Here is a 23,770-nt window from a genome sequence, read left to right on the forward strand (position 1 = left end):
TGGCATGTTCTTCACATGTACCCCAAAACCTAAAACACAATAAAATATATATATTTTAAAAAAGAAAGAAAAAATAAATAAAATTAATTAATTAAAAAAAAAGGAATACTCTAGTTTAAACAAATTAGGGTTGGCTTCTGGATCCGTGGGTGGGGTTAGCCCCATCCAATTGTTGACTAAGAAGCTGGGGTGGGGAGTGGAATTTGGGAAGGCAGCAAGCAGATAATACTTAGCTCTGTAGAGCACTTACCACCTGCCAACGACTGTCCTCAGCGCTTTGCATGTATTTACTGTCTTACTGCTTAGAACAGCCCAAGAAGTTGCATCCTGACATCATTCCTATCTTACAAATGAGGAAACTAAGGCACAGGGAGCTTAAGTGGCTTGGTGACACTGCGAGGAAGTGGCAGAACTGGAAGCAAATATCTTGGGACTTTCATAAGAGGTGCCAGGACTGGTACATCATAAGGTCTTCCACCTGCTGAGAATCATTCTTTAGGAAAAGCTGATAGGATGAGGTCTGGCTGGGGAAAAGGACTCCTGACTGCCTTCCCATCTTCCGCTTGTCTTTTCTGTCCACAGTGGGATGATTTCATGGAACTTGGCAGAAGCATCCCTGACACCCAACTGGAGAAAGTCATCCAGAGCCAGAAGGCAAATCAGTGCGCCGTGATCATCTACACTTCGGGGACCACAGGCATACCCAAGGGAGTGATGCTCAGTCATGACAACGTATGCCAAAGTCCCTTTGCTCTGGAGTGGTGGCCTTTGGGCTGTTTCTCTTCTTGGCTTCCAGGGGCAGCATGGATGGCATTCCAGGGTCTAGCACCCAGTGGCTCCTTCACCACTGGGGGATAGAGAGTAGTGTAGTTGCTTCACTAGGGGGCAGCAGAGTGCAGCCATTGAGAGCAAGGAATGCTGGTCAGGTCAAAAGCAGAAAAGTATCTGGCAGGATATGCACCCGTCAGACAATGATGGTTCCTTTGAGTAAGAAAGGGTGTGTGTGTGTGTGTGTGTGTGTGTGTGTGTGTGTCAGAGTCTCACTCTGTCCGCCCACTCCTGCCTCCTGAGTTCAAGCAATTCTTGTGCCTCAGCCTCCTGAGTAACTGGGACTACAAGCCAGTGCCAGCACACCTAACTTTTTGTATTTTGGGTAGAGATGGGGTTTCACCATGTTGACCAGGCTGGCTCAAACTCCTGACCCCAGGTGATCCACCTGGCTTGGCCTCCCAAAGTGCTGGAATTACAGGCATGAGCCACTGCACCTGGCCTAAATTTTAAATTGTTTTTAGAGATCGGATTTTGGCTTCCTGTAAAACTTGATGCATACATTTTACTATAACAACAAGGAAAGCAGACTTCAAGCCTGGCAATAAATCATTGGAGTAAAAATTAGAAGTTCAGACATTACAGAAGCCCTTATAACAAGATGATCTGGGACTCAACTGTATGATACATAATATGGAAAAATATTATTTCTGGTCCAGTCCCCCTCATCACTCTCTGCACCTGCGTCGTTGCTTCCACTCCATTCTGTTACCCATCTCCCACTCAACTCTCACCCTCACTCCCCGGTCTGTCCTTTCTACAGCTACCAGAGGGCACCTGTGAGCACCTGAGTCAGGTCCCATTCCTCCTCTGTCTGCAGCCCTCCTTGGCTCCCACCTCCCTCCAGGTAAAAGCCCAAGTCCTCCTGAGGCCCATAAGGCCGTGCAAACCTAGCCCCATCTCCTTCCTCCTCTCCTCTCCTCCCTCTCCCATTATATCACTCTGTTCTAGCCAGACGGTCCTCCTCACTGTTCCTCCAACACGCCAGACACAGTCCTGCCTCCAGGTCTTTCCATGAGCTCTGTGGGAAGGTATTTTCCCCTAGTTAGCCACATAGCTTGTTCCCTCACCTCCTTCTCGTGGGTCTCTGCTCAGTGTCACTTCCTTGGTGAAGCCCTCCCTAACTTCCATGTTTGAAATAGCAAACAATAAACCATCCCATTACTACCTAATTTCCATTTGGCTACTTTTTTTCTTCCTTAGGATTTTTTTGACACTGACATATTATGTGCTCATTTGTTTATCAGAAACATCAGCCCCTTGAGGTCAGGGTTGTCTGTCTTATTTACTACTGTAACTGCAGTGCCTGGTGGGCAGGAGGACTCAATCCACTTTTGGGAAATGAATAAAAGAAATCTGATTAAACAGGGTGTTCACCTCTATGCTGGTTACTACTTATACTCCTGGTGGCTGCATGTATGGTAAGGCATTCTCCTAGCACAAAGGTTATAAGCATGAACCCTGGAGCAAGACTGCCCATGTTTTAGGATTTATTTTTCTTGTTGATTTAGGTTTCTTACAGATTTTGGGTGCTAGACCTTTTTTTTTTTTTTAAGACAGAGTCTCACTCTGTCATCCAGGCTGGAGTGCAGTGGCGCTGTCTCAGCTCATTGCAATGTCCACCTCCTGGGTTTAAGGGATTCTCCCCAGCAGTTAGATTACAGGCACCCACTACCACGCCTAGCTAACTTTTGTATTTTTAATAGAGATGGGGCTTCACTATGTTGGCCAGGCTGGTCTCAAAATCCTGACCTCAAGTGATCCACCTACCTCAGCCTCCAAAAGTGCTGGGATTACAGGCGTGAGCCCCAGTGCCCAGCTGATACTAGTCCTTTATTGGATGCAAAGATGCAAATATTTTCTCCTGTTCTATAGGTTGTCTTTGTTCTTTTTTTTTTTTTTTTTTTTTTTTTTTTTTTTTTTTTTTTGATAAGGAGTTTCACTGTTGTTACCCAGACTGGAGTGCAATGGCATGATCTTGGCTCACCACAAACTCCGCCTTCTGGGTTTAAGCAATTCTCCTTCCTCAGCCTTCCGAGTAGCTGGGAATACAGGCGCGCACCACCGTGCCCAGCTAATTTTTGTATTTTTAGTAGAGACGGGGTTTCACCTTGTTGACCAGGATGGTCTTGATCTCTTGACCTCATGATCCACCTGCCTCGGCCTCCCAAAGTGCTGGGATTATAGGCATGAGCCACCATGCCCGGCAACTCTGTTGTTTCTTTTGCTGGGCAGAAGCTCTTTTTTTTGGAGAGAGTTTCACTGTTGTTACCCAGGCTGGAGTGCAATGGCACGATCTCAGCTCACCGCAACCTCCACTTCCTGGGTTCAAGCAATTCTCCTGCCTCAGCCTCCCGAGGAGCTGGGACTACAGGCGCACACCACCATGCCCAGCTAATTTTTTGTATTTTTTTTAGTAGAGACGGGGTTTCACCTTGTTGACCAGGATGGTCTCAATTTCTGGACCTCATGATCCACCCACCTCGGCCTCCCAAAGGGCTGGGATTATAGGCATGAGCCACCGCACCTGGCCTGTGCAGAAGCTCTTAAGTCCCAGTTGTCTGTGTTTGTTTTTGTTGCATTTGTTTTTGTGGTCTTAGTCATAAATCCTTTGCCTAGGCCAAGGTCCAGAAGAATTTTTCCTAGATTTTCTTCATTCTTCTGCACATGGCTAGCCAGTTTTTCCAGCACCATTTATTGAATAGGACGTCCTTCCCCACTGTTTATTTTTGTTGATTTTGTCAAAGATTAGTTGGCTATGTGTGGCTTAATTTCTGAGTTCTCTATTCAGTTCCATTTATTTCTGTGCCTATTTTTGTATTAGTACCATGCTGTTTTAGTTACTATAGCCTTGTAGTATAATTTGAAGTCAGGTAATGTGATGCCTCTAGCTGTGTTCTTTTTGTTTAGGATTGCTCTATTTGGGCTCTTTTTTTGGTTCCATATGAATTTTAGAATTGTTTTATATAATTATGTGGAAAATCATATTGGTAATTTGATAGGAATTGTGTTGAATCTGTAGATTGCTTTGAGTAGTATGGTCATTAACAATGTTGATTCTTCTTATCCATGAGCGTGAAATGTTTTTACATTTCTGTCATCTGTGATTTCTTTCATCAGTGTTTTGAAAAGTTATCCTTGTAGAAGTCTTTCATCTCCTTGGTTAAATGTGTCCACAGGTATTTTATTTTTTGTGTGGCTATTGTAAATGGGATTGAATTCTTGATTTGGTTCTCAACTTGAACATTATTGGTGTAGAAAACTGCTAATGATTTTTGTATATTGATTTTGTATCCTGAAACTTTATTGAAGTCATTTATCTAGGAGTGTTTTGGAGGAATCTTTAGGGTTTTCTAGATATAGAATCATATCATTGGTAAACAGAAATGATTTGACTTTCTCTCTTCCTATTTGTACATCTTTTATCTCTTGCTTGTGCCTGAATGCTCTAAGGCTTCTAATGTTATGTTGAACAGGAGTGGTGAGAGTGGACATCCTTGTCCTGTTCCAGTTTTTAGAGTGAATGCGTCCAGCTTTTGCCCATTCATTATGAAGTTTGCTGCAGGTTCGTCATGGACAGGTCTTATCATTTTAAGGTATATTCCTTTGATGCCCAGTTTGTTGAGGTCTTTTATCATAAAGGATGTTGGATTTTGTCAAATGCTTTTTCTACAGCTATTGAGATGATCATGTGGCTTTGGTTTTAATTCTGTTTGTGTGATGAATCACATTTATTGATTTGTGTATGTTGAACTGTCCTTGCATCCCAGGAATAAAGCCCACTTAAAAACTGTCTTTATTTTCATTCGTTTCAAATAATTTTTTTATTGCTTCCTTAATTTGTTTACCCAAAAGTCATTAAGGAGCAAGCTGTTTAGTTTCCATGTACTTGTGTGGTTTGAAGGATTCCTCTTGGTATTGATTTCTAATTTTATTCCACTGTGGTCTGAGAAGATGCTTGACATGATTTTTTTTTTAAATTTCTTAAGACTTTCATCGTGGCCAAGCATGTGGTTAACCTTAGAGAATATTCCATGTGCAGATGAGAAAAATGTATATTCAGTGGTCACTGCATGGAGTAATCTGAAGATGTCTATCAGGTCCATTTGGTCAACTGTCCAATTTAGTCCAGAATTTATTTTCTGCCTCAACGATCTGCCTAATTCTGTCAATGGGGTGTTGAAGTCCCTCACAATTATTGTATGGCTATCTTTTTTCTTACGTCTAGTAGTATTTGTCTTATGAATCTGGGTGCTCTGATGTTGGGAGGATGGTTAGATGGTCTGGTTGAACTGAACAGTCTCTCTCTCTTTTTTAACTGTTATTAGTTTACGATCTCTTTTATTGGATTAAAAAAGATAGCACCCTCTCACCTTATTTGTTTTCTGTTTGCGTGATAGGTCTTTCTCCATCCCTTTACTTTGAGCCTCTGGGTGTCGTTACATGTGAGATGGGTCTCTTGAAGGCAACAGAAAGCTGGGTCTTATTTTTTTTTTAATCAAATTTGTCACTCTACGTCTTTTAAGTGCTGTATTTAGGATGTTTACGTTCAAGGTTAACGTTGATATGTGAGGCTTTGTTTCTGTCATAGTGTTTTTAGCTAGCAGCTTTGCAGTCTTGATTGTGTAGTCGCTTTATAGGGTCTGTGGGCTTTGTACTTACTTTGTACTTTTATGGTAGCAAGTACTGTTCTTTTGTTGTCATGTTTAGAACTCCTTTGACCATTTCTTTTCAGGCTGATCTAGTGGTGACAAATTCCCTTACATTTCCTTGTCTGAGAAATATTTTATTTCCCTTCATCTATGAAACTTAGCTTGGTGGGATGTAAAATTATTGGCTGGCATTTATTTTTCTTTAAGAAGGCTAAAAATGGGCCCCCAATCTCTTGTGGCTTGTAAGGTTTCTGCTAAGAAATTCACTGCAAGTCTGATGGAATTTCCTTTATATGTAATTTGGCCCTTTTCTCTAGCTGCCTTTAAGGTTTCTTGTTTTTGTTTTTTACATTGACCTTAGTCTGAGGACTATATGCCTCAGGGGAGGCCATACTGTATAGTATCTCACAGGAGTTCTCTGGATTTCCTGTATGTAGATGTCAACCTCTCTAGCAAGATTAAGGAAATTTTCCTGTATTACTCCCTCAAATAGGTTTTCCAAGTCGCTTTTTCTTCTTTTGTCTCAGCAATGCCAATAAGTCATAGGTTTGGTTGCACAATCCCATATTTCTCAGACTTTGTTTTTTTAAATTATTTTTCTTTACTTTTGCCTTTTTTTAAACTGTCATTAGTTACAATCTGTTTGAAAGATTATTCTTCAAGCTCTGAAATTCTTTCTTCTACTCAGTCTAATCTACTGTTAAAACTTCCAACTATATATTTAAATATCTGTAGTGAATTTTTCAATTCCAGAAGTTCAACTTGTTTTTTTTTTTTTATGTATCTATATTGTCTTTCATATCTTGAAGTGTTTTTCTAGTTTCCTTATATGGGATTCCAACTATCTCTTGGACCTAAGTTTCCTTGCAATCCATATTTTGAATTCTTTATCTGTCATTTCAGACATTTCAATCCGGTGAAGACCCATTGCTAGAGAACTGGTGAGATTCTTTGTAGGTGTTCAAACACTCTGGGTTTTTTTACTGCCAGAATTCTTGCTCTGATTCCTTCTTATCCGGGGAGCAGTCATTTCTTATTTTTGGATTTTCTATTGTTTGGATGAGACTTTTGTATTTTTTAATTCTATTTTCCCTTGAGGGTATGGCTGTGGTGTATGTTGTGTGTGATTGTATGGCCTTGCTTCTGAGTGCTTTTGGGGGCCAAAGGTCTGTATGGGTTCCATGGTTGTGGATAGCTTCTATGCAGTGGCTTTCTCGGATGCTGCTTGTTGTAAAGATGTATTAGACACAAGACCCAACACTGTCTCCTGCAGGACTGAGGGTGCTGAGGTCTCAGGAGGCTTACCTCATGCACTGTCAATAAACCCTTCCAGTAGCAAGTTTTGTTTGGTGGTGCCATGCAGGCTGCAGTCCAGTAGATGGCACTTAAAAGTCAGAGCCAGCAGGTAGGCTGGTACCAGGTAGGCATGCATACCCTGATGGAGGCAGTGGAAAGAGATCACGATGGGGTGCACGGAGGTCTCAGGGGTAGGGACAGGGGAGGCACTAGCTCCTTGTTCTGAGCCAGCAGGAATGTTGTGTTTCTGTTTTCACATCTGTAAAACAGGAAGAATTATAGTGTTATGATGATTAAATGACTTAGTACGAAAACGTACTAAAGTAGGAAAGTACGAAAAGTAAAGTACGAAAACAGTGTCTGGCTCATAGTAGGTGCTTTATAAGTGTTTATTAAATTTATTTATTTAGCTAAATACATTTAAAATGGGCCTCCAGGCTAGGCATGGTCCCTCAGACCTATAATCCTAGCACTTTTGAGGCCACGCTGGAAAATATAGTGAGACCCCCCTCTCTACAAAATAGTTTAAAAAAATTAACTGGGTGTGGTGGTGTGTGCCTGTAGTCCCAGCTACTCAGGAGGCTAAGATGGGAGGATCTCCTAAACCCAGGAGTTTGAGGCTGCAGTGAGCTGTGATCACACCACTGCACTCCAGTCTGGGTAACAAGAGTGAGACCCTGTCTGAAAATTAAATAAATAAAAAATTTAAAAATGAAATGGCCCTTCTGTGAGGGTGAGGCACCCTGGATTATTCCTTATGTTACAGATCACGTGGACAGCAGGAGCAGTGGCAAAGGACTTGAAACTGACAGAAAAGCATGAGATGGTGGTCAGTTACCTCCCACTCAGCCACATTGCAGCACAGATGATGGACATCTGGATACCCATAAAGATCGGAGCACTCACATACTTTGCTCAACCAGATGCTCTCAGGGTAAGATTGAGTAAGGACCTGGGGCCGCCAGTGAGCAGATGGTTGTTAATCATTGGAAGATTATTTGGATGAAGCTCCAGGTCTAATGCTTTTTTCCTCTGTCCTCATCTTAATGCTCTATTTAGAATCATTAAAAACAAGACCAGGCACAGTGGCTCATGCCTGTAATCCCAGCAATTTGGGAGGCCAAGGCATGCAGATTGCTTGAGCCCAGGAGTTGAGACCAGCTTGAGCAACATAGCGAAACTTCCTCTCTACAAAAACAATAATAATAATAATAGTAAATTTTTCTTAAAAAAAAAATCTGACCAAATAAAAAAGAAAAGCATTTTTTTTTAAACCAGCTGGCTACATTCTCTTAGTTTTTATCTTTATCAAACTCAAGGCGTCCATGTATGGTTATGTGGATTGAACACTGATCAACCCAAGACAAAGATGTACTTGTGCGTGCGTGTGTGTTTTGTAAGTCAGTATTATTCTCAAATCTAAAAAGCTCAAAAAATCAGGAGTTTTGGCCGGGCGCGGTGGCTCAAGCCTGTAATCCCAGCACTTTGGGAGGCCGAGGCGGGTGGATCACGAGGTCAAGAGATCGAGACCATCCTGGTCAACATGGTGAAACCCCATCTCTACTAAAAATACAAAAAACTAGCTGGGCGTGGTGGCGCATGCCTGTAATCCCAGCTACTCAGGAGGCTGAGGCAGGAGAATTGCCTGAACCCAGGAGGTGGAGGCTGCGGTGAGCCGAGATCGCGCTATTGCACTCCAGCCTGGGTAACAAGAACAAAACTCCGTCTCAAAAAAAAAAACAGGAGTTTTTGGCAGCAAAGTCTGATCTGAATTGATACAATGCTGTTTGTGGTCTTTATTTTTTTCTACTTACTGGCTGGGATTATGCATATATTTGACTGTAGCCTTTAGATATTATCTACTGCTTTTCTATTGTGGTGAGGACTTAGCTCCCTTCCTCTTCTGTCTCCTCATTTCTCCTTCCCCATTCTCTCAATATAAATTATTCTTAGTTAGCCGAGCCAAGTAGTTTACTATATGATTACATTTCCTGTTTAGTACAACTTTTTGTTTTTCCCAGAATTAATAGTCGCCTTTATTTTCCAATTTGGTGAAGTTTTTGCATTCATGTCCAGTTGCTCCATCTGATCTGTCACATGCTTATCAATATTCTCCACATGTTCAAATATTCACTGCAGTTTTTTAAGACGGAGTCTTGCTCTGCTTCCCAGGCTAGAGTGCGATGGTGCAATCTCAGCTCACTACAACCTCTGCCCCCTGGATTCAAGTAGTTCTGATGCCTCAGTCTCCCAAGTAGCTGGGACTGCAGGCCTGTGCCACCACACCTGCTAATTTTTGTATTTTTAGCAGAGAGAGTTTTGCCATTTTGGCTAGGCTGGTCTTGAACTCCTGACCTCAGGTGAGCCTTGGCCTCTCAAAGTGCTGGTATTACAGGCATGAGCTACTATGCCCTGCTTCATTGCATTATTTTTTTCCTCCATCCTTCTGCTCTTAGCTGGACTGTTGTTTTAGACTATCTTAGGTTGGGTCCCCTAGAAGCAAAATCTGAGTTGGAGATCTTTGTGATTTATCAATGGGGAGCTCTCATTGATAACCAAACGGAAGAGAGCAGAGGGTAGGGTGGGGGAAAAACAAGAAAGGACGCATATTCAGCTGGACTGTAACCTCAGACTGATCCACAGGAAGCTCTGAGGCATGAATGACACCACAGAGTTGTTGCACTTTGAGGCAAGGAGGCTGTGCTTTTGTAACTCCAACTCAGTCATTGGCTGTGGGCTCAGGCACCCAACGGGGGTGGGGAGCACAACTTTCCAGTTATTTCTAAGTAAGGGCAGTTTTCTGGAAAATAAGGAACTGTGGGCCATTAGAGCTCTGGATAGGACATCAACAGCATCTTCTACAAGCTGCCATAGAGGGATACCCCTTCTCTCCACTCCTGGGTTGGAGCCCCTGTTTTCTGGGGTTTTTGCCTTCTTTTTTTGGATTATTCCTTGAGTTAGCTGGATATCATTCATTGGTACGTTTTTCAAAGCAGTTATGTGAGAGAACACATTGATTTGCTCTTTAAAATATTGTTTTTTGTTTTTGTTGTTGTCGTCGTTTTTAGAGACAAGGTCTTGCTATGTCACTCAGCCTGGAATGCGGTGGCATGATCATAGCTTACTGCAGCCTTAAATTCCAGGGCTCAAGGGTTCCTCCCACCTCAGTCTCCCCTGTAGCCAGGACTACAGGCATGTACCACCAGGCCTGACTAATTTGTTTAACAGTGATTTCCAACACGTCTGGACTTTGCAAACTTAACAGAGCCAGGAAAGAACCCTGACATTTCTTCCAAGCTACATTCTCTGAATTAGTTTCCTACTAATGCTACAACAAATGAATACAAACTTAGTGACTTAAAATATTTATTTATTTAGAGATAGAGCCTCATTCTGTCACCCAGGCAGGAGTGCAGTGGCATGATCTCAGCTCACTGCAACCTCCGCCACCTCCTGGGTTCTAATGATTCTTGCGCCTCAGCCTCCCAAGCTGGGATTACAGGTGTGCGCCACCAGCGCAGCTAATTTTTGTATTTTTAGTAGAGATGAGATTTCACCATGCTGGCAAGGCTGGTCTCAAACTCCTGACCTCAAGTGATCCACCTGCCTCAGCCTCCCAAAGTGCTGGGATTACAGATAGGAATGAGCATGCCTGGCCCACTTATTATCTTGCAGTTCTGGCGGTCACAGGTCTGCAAATGGGTCTCACCGGACTAAAATCAAGACGTCATCACGGCTGCATTCCTTCTAGAGCTCTTGAGGAGAATCTATTTCCTTTTGCCTTTTCCATCTTCTGGAGGCCACCTATGTTCCTCATCTCACGGCCCCTTCCTCCATCTTCACAGCCAGCAGGGCAGCCTCTTCCCACCTCTCTCTGACTCTGACCCTCCTGCCTCCCTCTTATAAGGACGCTGTGAAGACAGTGGGCCACCCAGATCATCCGGGATGATCTACCTTCTCAAGATTCTTAAGTTAATCCCATCTACAAAGTCCCGTTTGCCATGAAAGATATATTCACAGGTTCCAGGGGTTAGAACGTGGGCATCCTTAGGGGCCATTATTTTGCCTCCCACACGCTCCATCAAGCAGGCTAAATCTTAGGGCCTTTGTTTCCTCCTAGAAGGTTCTTTCTCCTGTTCTTTTCAGGGCTGACTCTTCTTTGTCACTTAGCTCTCTGCTAAATATTTCCTTGGCGCCTTTCAGTTCCTCTCTTATGCCCCATGCTCAGTGCCTGAGATGTGTTAGGTAATCAATAAATACTTCCTTTCTTGGCTGAACACATAACACATACACATTTACCTACAAGACCTGAGAAGCTTCCATTTTCCCACATCCTTACCAACTCCTAATGTAGTCAAAATGTTTACAAATTATCTAGTGACAAGTATCTTAATATTTTCAGAAATTTCCAGACTGTTTTCCAAAGTAAGTGCACCATTTTGCATTTCCACCAGAAACGTGTGAAGGTTAGTTTCTCCACATCTTCACTAACATATTATTTTCTGTTTTGTTATTCTTCTTGCCATTCGAATTTGCATTTCCTTGATGATTAATGATAGTGAGCATCTCTTCATGTGTTTATTGACCATTTGCATATCTTCTTTGGAAAAATAAATCCGTTCAAATAGTTCAGCCATTTAAAAATGTGGTTGCTCTTTCTGTGCGAGCATCACTAGTAAAAAGAAAAGTAAAAGCTGGGTGCCGTGGCTCACACCTGTAATCCCAGCACTTTGGGAGGGCCAGCCAGCACATCACTTAAGGTTAAGAGTTCAAGACCAGCCTGGACAACATGGTGAAACTCCATCTCTACTTAAAAAAAAAAAAAAACTACAACAATTAGCTGGGCATGGTGGCGTGCCAGCTACTCAGGAGGCTGAGGCAGGAGAACAGCTTGAATCTGGGACATTGAGGCTGCAGTGAGCCGAGATGGTGCTGCTGGACTCCAGCCTGGGCAACAGAGGGAGGCTCTATCAGAAAGAAAGAAAGAGAGAAAGGGGGAGGGAGGAAGAAAGGAAGGAAAGAAGGGAAAGAAAATTAAAAATGAAAAAAAAATTTTAGTTGCATATCTAATCTTATTGTGGAGTGTTTAGGGTTCTTTATATAGTCTGGTTACAAATCCTTTACCAAATTTGTGGTTTGCTAATACTTTCTCCCGGTTCTATGGCTTGTTGTTTTCTCAATAATCTTTTGAAGAGGAAAAAGTGTTTAATTTTGATGAAATCTGATTGATCTATGTTCTTTTATGCTTTGAGTATCATATCTAGGGAATCTTTGCCTAACCTAAAGTCACAGAGATTTCCGTCTATGTTTTCCTCCAGCAGGCTTTTAGTTTGATCTCTTATATTTAGGGCTAGAATGCATTTTCAGGTGATTTTCGTGTTTGGTGAGAAATAAGGCTCTAAGCCCAAGTTTTGTGGAGGTGTTTTTTGTTTGTTTTGTTTCGTTTTGCATTTCAATAGTCCCCCCTCCCTGCCCAACCTCCACTAAATTGCCTTGGCATTTTGTTGCAAATCAACTGATGATAAATGTAAGGTTTCGTTTCTGGATTTTCTATTTTGTTCCACTGATCCGCATATCTGTCTTTACACCAAAGCCATATTGACTTGATCGCACTAGCTTTATAGCAGGATGACTAAGTTTTCCTGGTTTGCACGGGACTGTCCCAGTTCCAAAACAGAGAGTTTCACATTTCAGATACTCCTGCAGTTCTGGGTAAACCAGGATGGTTTAAAATCAGGTAGTAAGTCCTCCCATCTTGTCTTTCTTTCCCAAAATTGCTTTGGCTATTCTAGGTCCTCGCATTTCTATATAAATTTTAAAAATGGCTTGTCAATTTGTATTTTTTTTAAAAAGTGCCTAGATTTTCATAGGGATTGCTTTGAACCTACAGGTCACTTTAGGGGAGAATCTTGCATCTTTTTAACAGTTGTATAATAGTCCACTGCATGCTTGGACCAGTTTCTTTAGCCAACCCCTTGTCATTGAAGCTGTAAGGTGTTTCCATTCTGTTACAAAACAGTGCTGCAAATATCTTGAATGTGTTTGTGTGCCTGAGTCTTTCCTTCAGCTGATTTACTTCACCCATATAAGTGAAGTTGACAGGTTACATTTAAAATGTTAATAGGACTGTTGGGCCCGGCGCGGTGGCTCACGCCTGTAATCCCAGCACTTTGGAAGGCTGAGGCGGGTGGATCACGAGGTCAGGAGATCGAGACCATCCTGGTCAACATGGTGAAACCCCGTCTCTACTAAAAATTCAAACAATTAGCTCGGCATGGTGGCCCATGCCTGTAATCCCAGCTACTCAGGAGGCTGAGGCAGGAGAATTGCCTGAAACCAGGAGGCGGAGGTTGCGGTGAGCCGGGATAGGGCCGTTGCACTCCAGCCTGGGAAACAAGAGTAAAACTCCGTCTCAAAAAAAAAAAAAAAAAAAAATAGGACTGACATGTTACCTTCCAAAAATATCTTACCAGGTTTTATGTTCCTCATCAAATCCCTAGAGAGGGTGCAAAAATCTGATTGGCCAACCCAGTCAATGGGTTGTCTCCTTTGGGTTGGGAGCCCTGCCTGATCTGATCAGTGAAGCAATGTTCTCTTGGACAGAGCTGGGTCGATAAGGAGAGATGGACCTCCCTGATGCACAGAAGGCACTGCTGTGGCTAACCTAGCTTTGTTCCATACAGGGCACCTTGATAAATACTCTAAAGGAGGTAAAGCCTACTGTCTTCTTGGGAGTGCCCCGAATTTGGGAGAAGATGCACGTGGAAGTGAAGGAAAATAGTGCCAAGTTCACAGGCTTGAGGAAGAAGGTATTTGTGTGGGCAAGAAACATTGGCTTCAAGATCAACTCAAAAAAGATGTTGGGGTAGGTATAGCATCCAGAGGGCTAGGAGGGTAGTCGGTGAAGGAGGAGGCTCAGCCTTCTCCAGTGGGTCCCATCAGCCCCCTTTCCACCTGATGCATTCTTATTCACAGGAAATATAATACTCACATGAGCTACCGCATGGCTAAGACTCTCGTGTTCAGCAAAGTCAAGATGTCCCTTGGCTTGGATCACTGTCACTCTTTTATCAGCGGGGCTGCACCCCTCAACCAAGAGACTGCCGAGTTCTTTCTGAGCTTGGACCTACCTATAGGCGAGTTGTATGGGTTGACTGAGAGCTCAGGACCCCACACAATATCCAACCAGAATAACTACAGGCTTCTAAGGTATCAGCCTCCCGTGCAGACATGGGGTCAAGAGGGGGAAGGTGGGTGGATAGGTGGGCCTCTGGGTTAAGAGGAATCCTGACATGGTGTCTCCAGAATGCTCCTGTTCTCCAGCCTCCAAGTCCTAACTGTGCAGGGAAGCCCTAGATGATCAAAGAGCCACAGACAAGGGAGATGGCTCTCTGAACATTCCATGGTCTCCCTGTTTGTCACTTGTGAGTTCTGCCTCCAAGTTCACTGCCTGTGACCTCAGCACCTTTCATTCCTATGATCCTCCATTTCAAAACACCTCCAGGGGCCATTCCTGGCTTTCTCCCAAGCTCAGCTCGCCCTAGGCTGCAAGGTTGGACCCACTGATAAGAAAACTTTAAGAATACCAAATGCAGGTTCAAATTCCCATCATAGCTGTTATAGAATCTTCTGGTTGTGTTTCTCCCTGACTCCCTCTTTTTTAGCACAGGTGAGCTTTGAAAAAAATCTTTTCATATATGTGTTTATTTATTGTTAAAAATTTAATTACGAAGTATTTTTAGGGATAGGGTCTCACTTTGTTCCAGGCTGGAATGTAATGGTACATAGTTCACTGTAACCTTGAACTCCTGGACTCAAGCATGCCTCCTGCCTCAGCTTCCCAACTAGCTGGGACTATATGTATGAGCCTCTATGCTCAGCAGTTAAATTTTTTTTTTTTTTTGGTAGAGATGGGGTCTTGCTATGTTGCCTAGACTGGCCTCGAACTCCTGGACTCAAGCAATCCTCAGCCTCCCAAAGTGCTGAATTACAGGCATGAAACACCATGCCCAGCCTTTTCATATACTAAAAGTCATTTGTACTTCCTTTCCTATGTACTTGCCATATTATCTGCCTGTTTTTAAAATTAGATTATTGGTCCCTTTATTATTGGTTTGTTGGCACTCTTTACATATTAAGAAAATCAGCCCTTTGTCTTTTTTATCCCCTGGCTTGTCATTGGTATTTTAATTTTAATTAAGATTTTTTTTTTTTTTTTTTGAGACGGAGCTTCGCTCTTGCTACCCAGACTGGAGTGCAATGGCATGATCTCGGCTCACTGCAACCTCCACCTTCTGGGTTCAAGCAATTCTCCTGCCTCAGCCTCCCGAGTAGCTGGGACTACAGGCGCGTGCCACCATGCCCAGCTAATTTTTTTATTTTTAGTAGAGATGGGGTTTCACCTTGTTGAGCAGGATGGTCTTGATCTCTTGACCTCGTGATCCACCCGCCTCAGCCTCCCAAAGTGCTGGGATTATAGGCGTGAGCCACCGTGCCCGGCCAAGATTTTTTTTTACTGTGCAGAAATTTGTGGTCACAAATTTAGATGGTTGAACTTATCAATCTTTTCTTTTATGGCTTCTGGATTTTTCCACATACCTAGAAAGCCTTCAGTGGGAAAATCATAAGGCAGCTTTTGATTTCTCAGGCCTGTGTCCATTATCATTATTACCATTTGCTCACCGGGAGAATTCCTACAGTTAAACCTGGGTCCACTGGCCCTTCTAACTCGATCAAAGAGATCTCAGCAACACAAGGAGAAAATACTCTTTCCTACATCCTAGAACTGCCCTGGACAATGCTATCTCTAGTTAAAAAAATTAGAAGAACCCAGATTTCAAACAGTGCTACTGTTTTATGAAAGTAACTTTTACCTGTAAAGAGATTCTAAGTGGTTGTTGTTCTTAAAATTAGCTGTCCTAATCACTGCAGAGAGGTCTGCCTGTTTTCTTAACGATGAGGGGTTTTTGTTCCTATCCTTAAGCCAAAAGCACTTTTTTCTTTGCCGGTATATGTGGAGACAAAAAAAACAAAGAGAGAACAAAAACAGCCTAGGATGCTTCTGGATTTTCTTTTTCTTTCTTTCATGTTTGTTTTTGCTGTTTGTTGTTTGAGTCAGGGTCTCACTCTGTCACCGAGGCTGGAGCACAGTGGCGTGATCACTACTCACTGCAGCGTTGACCTGGGCTCAGGCGATTCTCCCACCTCAGCCTCTCAAGTAGCTGGGACCACAGATATGTACCACCATGCCCAACTTTTATTTTTTATTATTTTTGTAGAGAGATGGGGTTTCCATATGTTGCCCAGGTTGGTCTTGAACTCCTGGGCTCAAGCAATACTCCTGACTCAGCTTTCCAAAGTGTAAGGATTACAGGCGTGAGCCACCACACTCAGCCACTGCTGGGTTTCCCAGTTCACAAAGCCTTTGGGAATCTGACACACTGGATTTAACAATGCAGCAAACACCTCCTCCTGTGCACTGGGGCGCATATCCAGCCTGCTCTAGCTGACCACAGTGTTAGGAGTCTAGGCTGCAGACCCAGGCCGAGCTGGGTGGCTGACTTGTCTCTATGAGCCTCAGTTTCTCTGCTTCTGTCCCCTCAGCTGTGGCAAGATCTTGACTGGGTGTAAGAACATGCTGGTCCAGCAGAGCAAGCATGGCACTGGGGAGATCTGCCTCTGGGGCAGGCACATCTTCATGGGCTACCTGGAAAGTGAGGCTGAAACTACAAAGGCCATTGATGAGGAAGGCTGGCTACACTCTGGGGATCTGGGCCAGCTGGACAGTCTGGGTTTCCTCTATGTCACTGGCCGCATCAAAGGTACCAGGGGCTGAGCTCTTTGGGGATCTCCTGCAAGCAGGCCCACCCTGAACATTTAAAGGCCCAGGGTACCAACAAAAAGGCCACCCCAGTTCCTCACGTTCCCAGAGGAGCTGCGCGGAAAACACCTCAGTCTGTACAACTCAGCTCTTTCTCCTGTCCAGCAAACGGTTACTTCTTGGTCACCTGGCATCCCATGGTCCACCCTCGGGAGGACGGACCTGCAAAAGACAAGCCCTGGAATCTCCTGAAGCCCCTTTTAGAATAGCACCAACCCAGAGGGAAACTCGGTAACAGAAGGATAAAGAAATTCCCGGTGACATTTTGGCACCTGGATCCAGCCACACTCTTGTGAACTTTTTAGTTATATTGAGCCAATAGTTTAACTCCTTTTTACTCAAACTCATTCCAAGTTGGCTCAAATGGGCTTGAATAAAAAGGTACCATTTTCTTCTGCAATTTCAGAGGATAATAATCTACAGAGCTGTAAGGATTAAAGAAAGTATAGAAGAAGGATAAGCCAACTTCTCCTGAAGAGGGCCCTGTAGTAAATGTTTTTGGGTTCACAAAACTTGCGTCTCTGTTGCAGCTTCGCAACTCTGATTTGTAGCACAAAAACAGCTGTTGACAACACATAACAAATGGGTGTGGCCAGCTGCCAATATGAGTATCATAATTTTTATATGTCAAAAATATTCTTCTTTTGACTTCCAGCAACTTAAAAAATGTAAAACTCATTTTTAGCTTTTGGTCATACAAAATTGGATAGTGGCCTGGATTTGGCCACTATGGGCCACAGTTTGCCAAAACCTGATGGAGAACACTTAGTACGTTTTTATTTTAATTTTTTAATTTTTTTTAATTTTTATTTTTTGAGATGGAGTTTCACTCTTGTTACCCAGGCTGGAGTGCAATGGCACAATCTCGGCTCACCGCAACCTCCGCCTCCTGGGTTCAGGCAATTCTCCTGCCTCAGCCTCCTGAGTAGCTGAGATTACAGGCATGTGCCACCATGCCCAGCTAATTTTTTGTATTTTTAGTAGAGACAGGGTTTCACCATGTTGACCAGGATGGTCTCGATCTGTTGACCTCGTGATCCACCCGCCTCGGCCTCCCAAAGTGCTGGGATTACAGGCTTGAGCCACCGCACCCAGCCTCGTTTTTATTAAAACCCACTTAACATGGGTTTAAACAGGTTTGAGGAGAAAAAAACGGCAAAACTGTTGACTCAACACAACTGAAAAGGTCAGCTGGCCAAAAAATCAGCTGGCTGAATCTGGGTGCTAAAATGAGGTCATAAGAAATTTTAAAATTCATTTCTTGAGTTTTCCTCTGTGCTGGTACTATTTTGAGACGGTCTCACTCTGTTGTCCAGGCTGGAAGGCAGTGGTGCAATTATGACTCACTGTGCCCTTGACTTCCCAGGCTTAGGTGATTCTCCCACCTCAGCCTCCTGACTAAGTAGGACTACAGGCATATGCCACAACACCCGGCTAATTTTTTGCAGAGACCCAGTTTTACCATATTGCCCAGGCTGGTCTTGTATTTGTGGACTCAAGTGATCTGCCCACCTTGGGCTTCCAAAGTGGTGGGATTACAGATATCAGCTGCTGTGCCTGGCCGCTGGTGCTTTTTTTTTCTTTTTTTGAGACAGGAGTCTCACTCTTATTATCCAGGCAGGAGTGCAACGGCACGATCTCAGCTCACCGCAACCTCTGCCTCCTGGGTTCAAGGGAGTCTCCTGTCTCAGCCTTCTGAGTAACTGGGATTACAGGCATGCGTCACCCTGCCTGGCTAATTTTGTATTTTTAGTGGAGACAGGGTTTCTCCATGTCGGTCAGGCTGGTCTCGAACTCCTGACCTCAGGTGATCTGCCTGCCTCGGCCTCCCAAAGTGGTGGGATTACAGGTGTCAGCCACTGCGCCTGGACGTCTGTTTTGTTTTTGTTTTGAGATGGAGTTTCACTCTTGTTGCCCAGCATGGAGTGCAGTGGCATGATCTGAGCTCACTGCAACTTCCACCTTCCAGGTTCAAGTGATTCTGCTGCCTCAGCCTCCTGAGTAGCAGGGATTACAGGCACGTACCACCACACCTGACTAATTTTTGTATATTTAGTAGAGACAGGTTTTGCCATATTGACCAGGCTGGTCTCAAACTCCTGACCTCAGATGATGCTGAGCCACGGTGCCCAGCTGCTGCTATTCTTAAAGAAACTTTGCCATCTGATAGCAAGAAAGCTACCAACAGTCTAGGCTCACCTCTATCACCACAAGGGACTAGAGTGTATTATTCTCAATGTTTTCAGCAAACAAGTCCTCTCATTGGATCCTTGGGCCAAGATCTCTCTCATAATGAATCACTGTTGGGGGTGAAATATACTGATTGGTCAGAGCTGGTCACATGCTCACCCCTGCAGTTCAACCCACCCAAATCGCATACATTAAAACGTGAAGAGTAGTTCCCATTCAGAGTACTCTTACCCCAAGGAGGAGTCACACCACTGATATCCATTTCCTGGTCATATTGATTATTACTACTGCTACTGATGACCACAGTGAAGGTGACTGTGTGTGTTCCTTCAGGACAAGGGGGAGTGAGTTTAGGGAAGCATCTCAGGATGAGAGAACAAGTGACCAGTGGGTCTGGGGCAGGAAAAGGCACTGTTGAAGAATTTCAGAGACTGAGAAAGATTCTTTCAGAGTTTGCCAAAATTAGGGCTGCTACACATGTCCCTGGGGGTAAGACCGGAATTACATTACATTCTGTTGGGGTTACTAAGTGATTAAGAAGCAAGAGACAGACGGACCAGGTGTGGCCAAAAAGGCTTCACTATCTTTCAAGGAGGACATACAGAAGAACCTAAAACCAGGGCATGGTGGACCAGGACATAGGAAACAGTCAATTAATTATTAAGATGCTGTCCAAGAGGAAGACACAACTTAGACACTTGATGGGAATTAAAAGTCAGTGGGGGAAGAGGGCCAGGTCCTCCTGTGCTTCTGGGGCTTTCTGAGTGCTGGCCATGCCAGCAACTGCCCTTCTGATTTCCAAGGGGTGGGGGGGTGTCCCCTGTCATGGCGGGACACGTACCAAGCCAAGCTCTGTTCCAGAAATCCTTATCACTGCCGGTGGTGAAAATGTGCCCCCCATTCCCATTGAGACCTTGGTTAAGAAGAAGATCCCCATCGTCAGTAACGCCATGTTAGTAGGAGATAAAATGAAGTTTCTGAGCATTTTGCTGACGCTGAAGGTAACATGGGTTTGCTGTCACTGGGGGGGTCTCTGCTGGCCTTGCACTCCCTGGCCCCACCCCAAGGTCAGGAGGGTACACCTGTGGGTTCAAGACCCACTTCTTGGTCTTTGGGCCTGGGGAGGGGTGGTGGCCAAGGAGAGTGTGTGGTGACAGGGGTGTCCTGGGGCAGTGTGAGATCAATCAGATGAGCGGAGAACCTCTGGACAAGCTGACCTCGGAGGCCATCAACTTCTGTCGGGGTCTGGGTAGCTGGGCATCTACCGTGACTGAGATTGTGAAGCAGAAAGACGTCCTGGTCTACAAGGCCATTCAGGAAGGCATCAATGATGTGAACCAGGAAGCCACGAGCAACGCACAGAAGATTCAAAAGTGGGTCATCTTGGAGAAGGACTTTTCCATCTATGGTGGAGAGCTAGGTGAGTGGCCATGACATTTTGAGGCTAGTCCCTTGTTAGCACTTGGGACTGTGTGGGCTCTGAAGAGGTAAGTCCTTTCCTGAAGGTCAGAGGGTCTATGAGATCAGCCAGGAACCAGGAGAGGGATGCTGCTACCTCTAGCTAACTGGTCCCCAGCTCCCCGTCCTGGAAATAAAATCCAAACTCCTTACTATAGAGCTATACAATCTCTCTCTTTCTGACTTTTCATTAACTCTGCTCCAAATCCATGGGCTTTCATGATGTTCCTGCATCTCTGGGCTTTGTCCAACTATAGGGCCTGTGTATCTGCCAGTCTGCCTTCCTGGGAGTGCCCTTCCCCCTCAATTCCTTGCATGAATGGCTCCTTCTCATTGTCCAGGTCTCACCCTACAGGCCTCTTCCTCCTCAGAGCAGCTTTGTACAGGACCACTAGGTCTGTATGCCCACTGCACAGTAATATACCAATATACGGAGACAGCAGGGGTTGCAGCAAAGACAGGCAGTGTCTTAATTATGGCCAGGCACAGTGTCTCATGCCTGTAATCCCAACACTTTTGGGAGGCTGAGGTGGGCAGACTGATTGAGCCCAGGAGTTTAAGACCAACCTGGGCAACATGGTGAAATTCCATCTCTACGAAAAATACAAAAATTGGCCGGGTGCAGTGGCTCAAGCCTGTAATCCCAGCACTTTGGGAGGCCGAGGAGGGTGGATCACTAGGTCAAGAGATCGAGACCATCCTGGTCAACATGGTGAAACCCCGTCTCTACTAAAAATACAAAAAATTAGCTGGGCATGGTGGTGCATGCCTGTAATCCCAGCTACTCAGGAGGCTGAGGTGGGAGAATTGCCTGAACCCAGGAGGTGGAGACTGCGGTGAGCCGAGATCACGCCATTGCACTCCAGCCTGGGTAACAAGAGCGAAATTCCATCTCAAAAAAAAACAAAAAAACAAAAAAACAAAAAAACAAAAATTACCTGAGTATATGGTGGCACATGCCCAGCTTCTCGGGAGACTAAGGTAGGAGGATTGGTTGAGCTGGGGGAAGTCAAGGCTGCAGTGAGCCATCATCATGCCACTGCACTCCAACCTGGGAAATGGAGTGAGCCCTGTCTCAAAAATAAAAAAACAAACCTACAAAATCAAAAAGCAAACAAACAAAAAAAAGAAATTAAATTCCCTTGCAGGGAAGCCAACCAAGATGGAAGGAACCCTCAAATCTTTGAGGAATTCTGGGCTGGGGTTTTAAGGGGATCTTTGGGGGTGAAAGGCTGGAAAATTAGAGTCATGGACTGGTTGGGGTAAGAGGGATGAAATAATCAGGATGTGGAAGCTACAGTCTTGGGTGAGTCAGCTCCTGGGGGCTCCTTCAGATCAGTGGGCATCAGTAGTTTTGCTGGTATGCAGGACTTGAAAGGATATCTCAAGGATATCCTTTCACAATGGTTAAATAAGAAAAATTTTCCAAGGCAGATTAAAAAAAAAAAGGAAAACTTAATTTTTTACAATGCTTAAAACGTTATCTGTAGAGCAGTTAAGGGGAACTGTATCTTACAACTGGGTTTTTTGTGATTCCGGAGCAACAGGCAAACAGCTAGCTATGAGGAAGGGATCAGAGAGCAAACTGAGCTAATGATGAATGCTGAGTGTGCTGTAAGTGTGGCTGACTTTAGTTTCTCCCCCTCCCTTCTTCTCTGATTAATTTAATAAAGTTTATAGGCATGGTTTCTGCCTTCCCTGACTATGGTGGCTAAAGTGGCTTGCCATTGTCCTTAATAATTCACCCTGTAGCTTGCCATCACCCCCATTATGCCACCCTGTCTTCTTGCCTCCATAAAGCATCAGAACATGACATTATTCTCTGTATGAATTGTATTTTTGCCTCTCTTCCGCCATGAGGGTAGGGCTCACTCCAGAATGGGGATACCGAATTCTATCACTGCTCGGCTATAATTTGATGGTATGGATGGAAGAGTCACACTAAGCATGTGGCATTGAACAACGTGGGTTCAAATCCTGTCCCGTCTACACAGGGAAGGGATTTGTCCCACTGAGTCTTGTGTGTTTTGTTGTTGTTTGTTTTGAGACAGGGTCTTGCTGTCACCCAGGTGGGAGTATGACGTCAGGATCACGGCTTGCTGCTGTAGCCTTGAACTCCCAGGATCAAGTGATCCTCCCACTTCAGCCTCCTGAGTGACTGGGACAAGTGCGCGCCACCATGCATGGCTAATTTTTTCTTTTTGTTTTGTAGAGATGCTTTGCCATGTTGTCCAGGCTGGTGGTCTTTTCATCTATCAGTTGAAAAACCCAGTCCTTGCGGGGTTGCTCGAGACACCCAGAGCCCCTGGTGATTCAGAGGCTTTCAATGAATGTCCTGGGCTATGGGAGCAGACAACTCCCGGTTTGAGTCTTGATTCTGCCATGCACTTGCTGGCTGACCTCATAGGAACTGGTCCTCTCTAATCCCGTTTCCTCACCTGTAAAATGGGGATAGGGGCATGGTTTGAGATGACGATATCCCTCCTCCATTGTGCACAGTCCTCATCAGGCACAGAGTGCAGCGTGTGCTCCACCTTCCAGCTCACAGAATCCTCGCTACAGCTGAAGGACGACATGAAAGTTTTATTATCCCCATACAGACAGCAAAAGTGACACACCCTGAAAGTCAATGGCACAGCCAGCCACCCAGCCTAGCCCCAAGCATGGGACTCTGTTGCCTGGTCATGCATGGGTATGTGGAATTTTCTTTTATTTCCACAACTCCATTGATTTCTCCTTTCTCAATAGGTCCAACGATGAAACTTAAGAGACATTTTATAGCCCAGAAATACAAAAAACAAATTGATCAAATGTACCACTGACTGCTTTGATGGAGCTGATCTTGGCTGTCCTGATGGTGAGATTCAGTTGCTTGGCTTTGCTGGGCAATGCATTTAGCTTTGCTGGGCGGTGCATTCAGACCCCAAGAGAGGGCTCCTCTGAGCCCTCTGAGTCCAAGAGAGGGCAGATCTGTGATTGGAATTGCAAAAGACACACACAACATACACACACACACACACGTGCACAGCTGCTGTGGGTTCTGAGTAGCAGGCTTCAAAACACACACACACGAGTTGCAGTGGGTTCTGAGTAGCAAGCTTCAACTCATACTGTCTCTCTACTCCACCAGGGTCATGGTAGGGTATGTAAACTCCTTCAATTGGCCACAAATGTTGTCAGCTGTGCTTCCTGACTTTTCTAGAAAGGAGGAGGCAGTAAATCACAAATGTCTCATTGGGTCTTATTTGGAGAAGGCCTTTTGTCAGAAACTTTAGTGGAAAAAGTTCTACTTGCCAGGAATCTAGGGAATGAGGTGTGCTGGCCCATTACACAGATAATAAGGGATGGAGTCTTGAACTTCCACTACCCACCATTTCTCCTCTCCTTTCCCCAAGACATGTGCAGAGGGAGCCTCCGTGACACCACGAATCACTGATAGTTGTTGAATTGTTGTTTTCTTTAATAT

General features: G+C 44.4%; 2 protein-coding genes across 8 annotated transcripts in view; one reads left to right on the plus strand and one right to left on the minus strand.

Annotated features, from left to right (window-relative positions):
* The window catches only part of RFX2 (regulatory factor X2), a 208,254-nt gene that overhangs the window by 178,231 nt on the left and 6,253 nt on the right, over window positions 1–23,770 (minus strand). Inside the window, exon 2 of one of the 2 annotated variants that reach the window (XM_035286199.3) lies at window positions 6,786–7,035. The exons of the other annotated variant lie outside the window; for it this stretch is intronic. The gene's annotated coding sequence lies outside the window, so the exon portion shown is untranslated. The remainder of the gene's footprint in view (window positions 1–6,785; window positions 7,036–23,770) is intronic. 2 annotated transcript variants of the gene reach the window in all.
* Window positions 1–23,770, plus strand: part of ACSBG2 (acyl-CoA synthetase bubblegum family member 2) — a 43,267-nt gene that overhangs the window by 17,714 nt on the left and 1,783 nt on the right. For 2 of the 6 annotated variants that reach the window (XM_035286188.3, XM_078360291.1), the window contains 8 exons: window positions 583–732; window positions 7,543–7,710; window positions 13,460–13,641; window positions 13,752–13,985; window positions 16,380–16,597; window positions 19,708–19,847; window positions 20,020–20,266; window positions 22,804–22,996. In XM_035286188.3, the coding sequence (XP_035142079.1) occupies window positions 583–732; window positions 7,543–7,710; window positions 13,460–13,641; window positions 13,752–13,985; window positions 16,380–16,597; window positions 19,708–19,847; window positions 20,020–20,266; window positions 22,804–22,996 (1,532 nt within the window). Of the gene's footprint in view, window positions 1–582; window positions 733–7,542; window positions 7,711–13,459; window positions 13,642–13,751; window positions 13,986–16,379; window positions 16,598–19,707; window positions 19,848–20,019; window positions 20,267–22,803; window positions 22,997–23,052; window positions 23,162–23,770 lie in introns of all 6 variants that reach the window. The other 4 variants (XM_078360289.1, XM_078360290.1, XR_013531019.1 and 1 more) reach the window with 3 other exon arrangements.

The sequence above is a fragment of the Callithrix jacchus genome, chromosome 22 (assembly GCF_049354715.1).
Source record: "Callithrix jacchus isolate 240 chromosome 22, calJac240_pri, whole genome shotgun sequence".
Classification (NCBI taxonomy): Eukaryota; Metazoa; Chordata; class Mammalia; order Primates; family Cebidae; genus Callithrix; species Callithrix jacchus.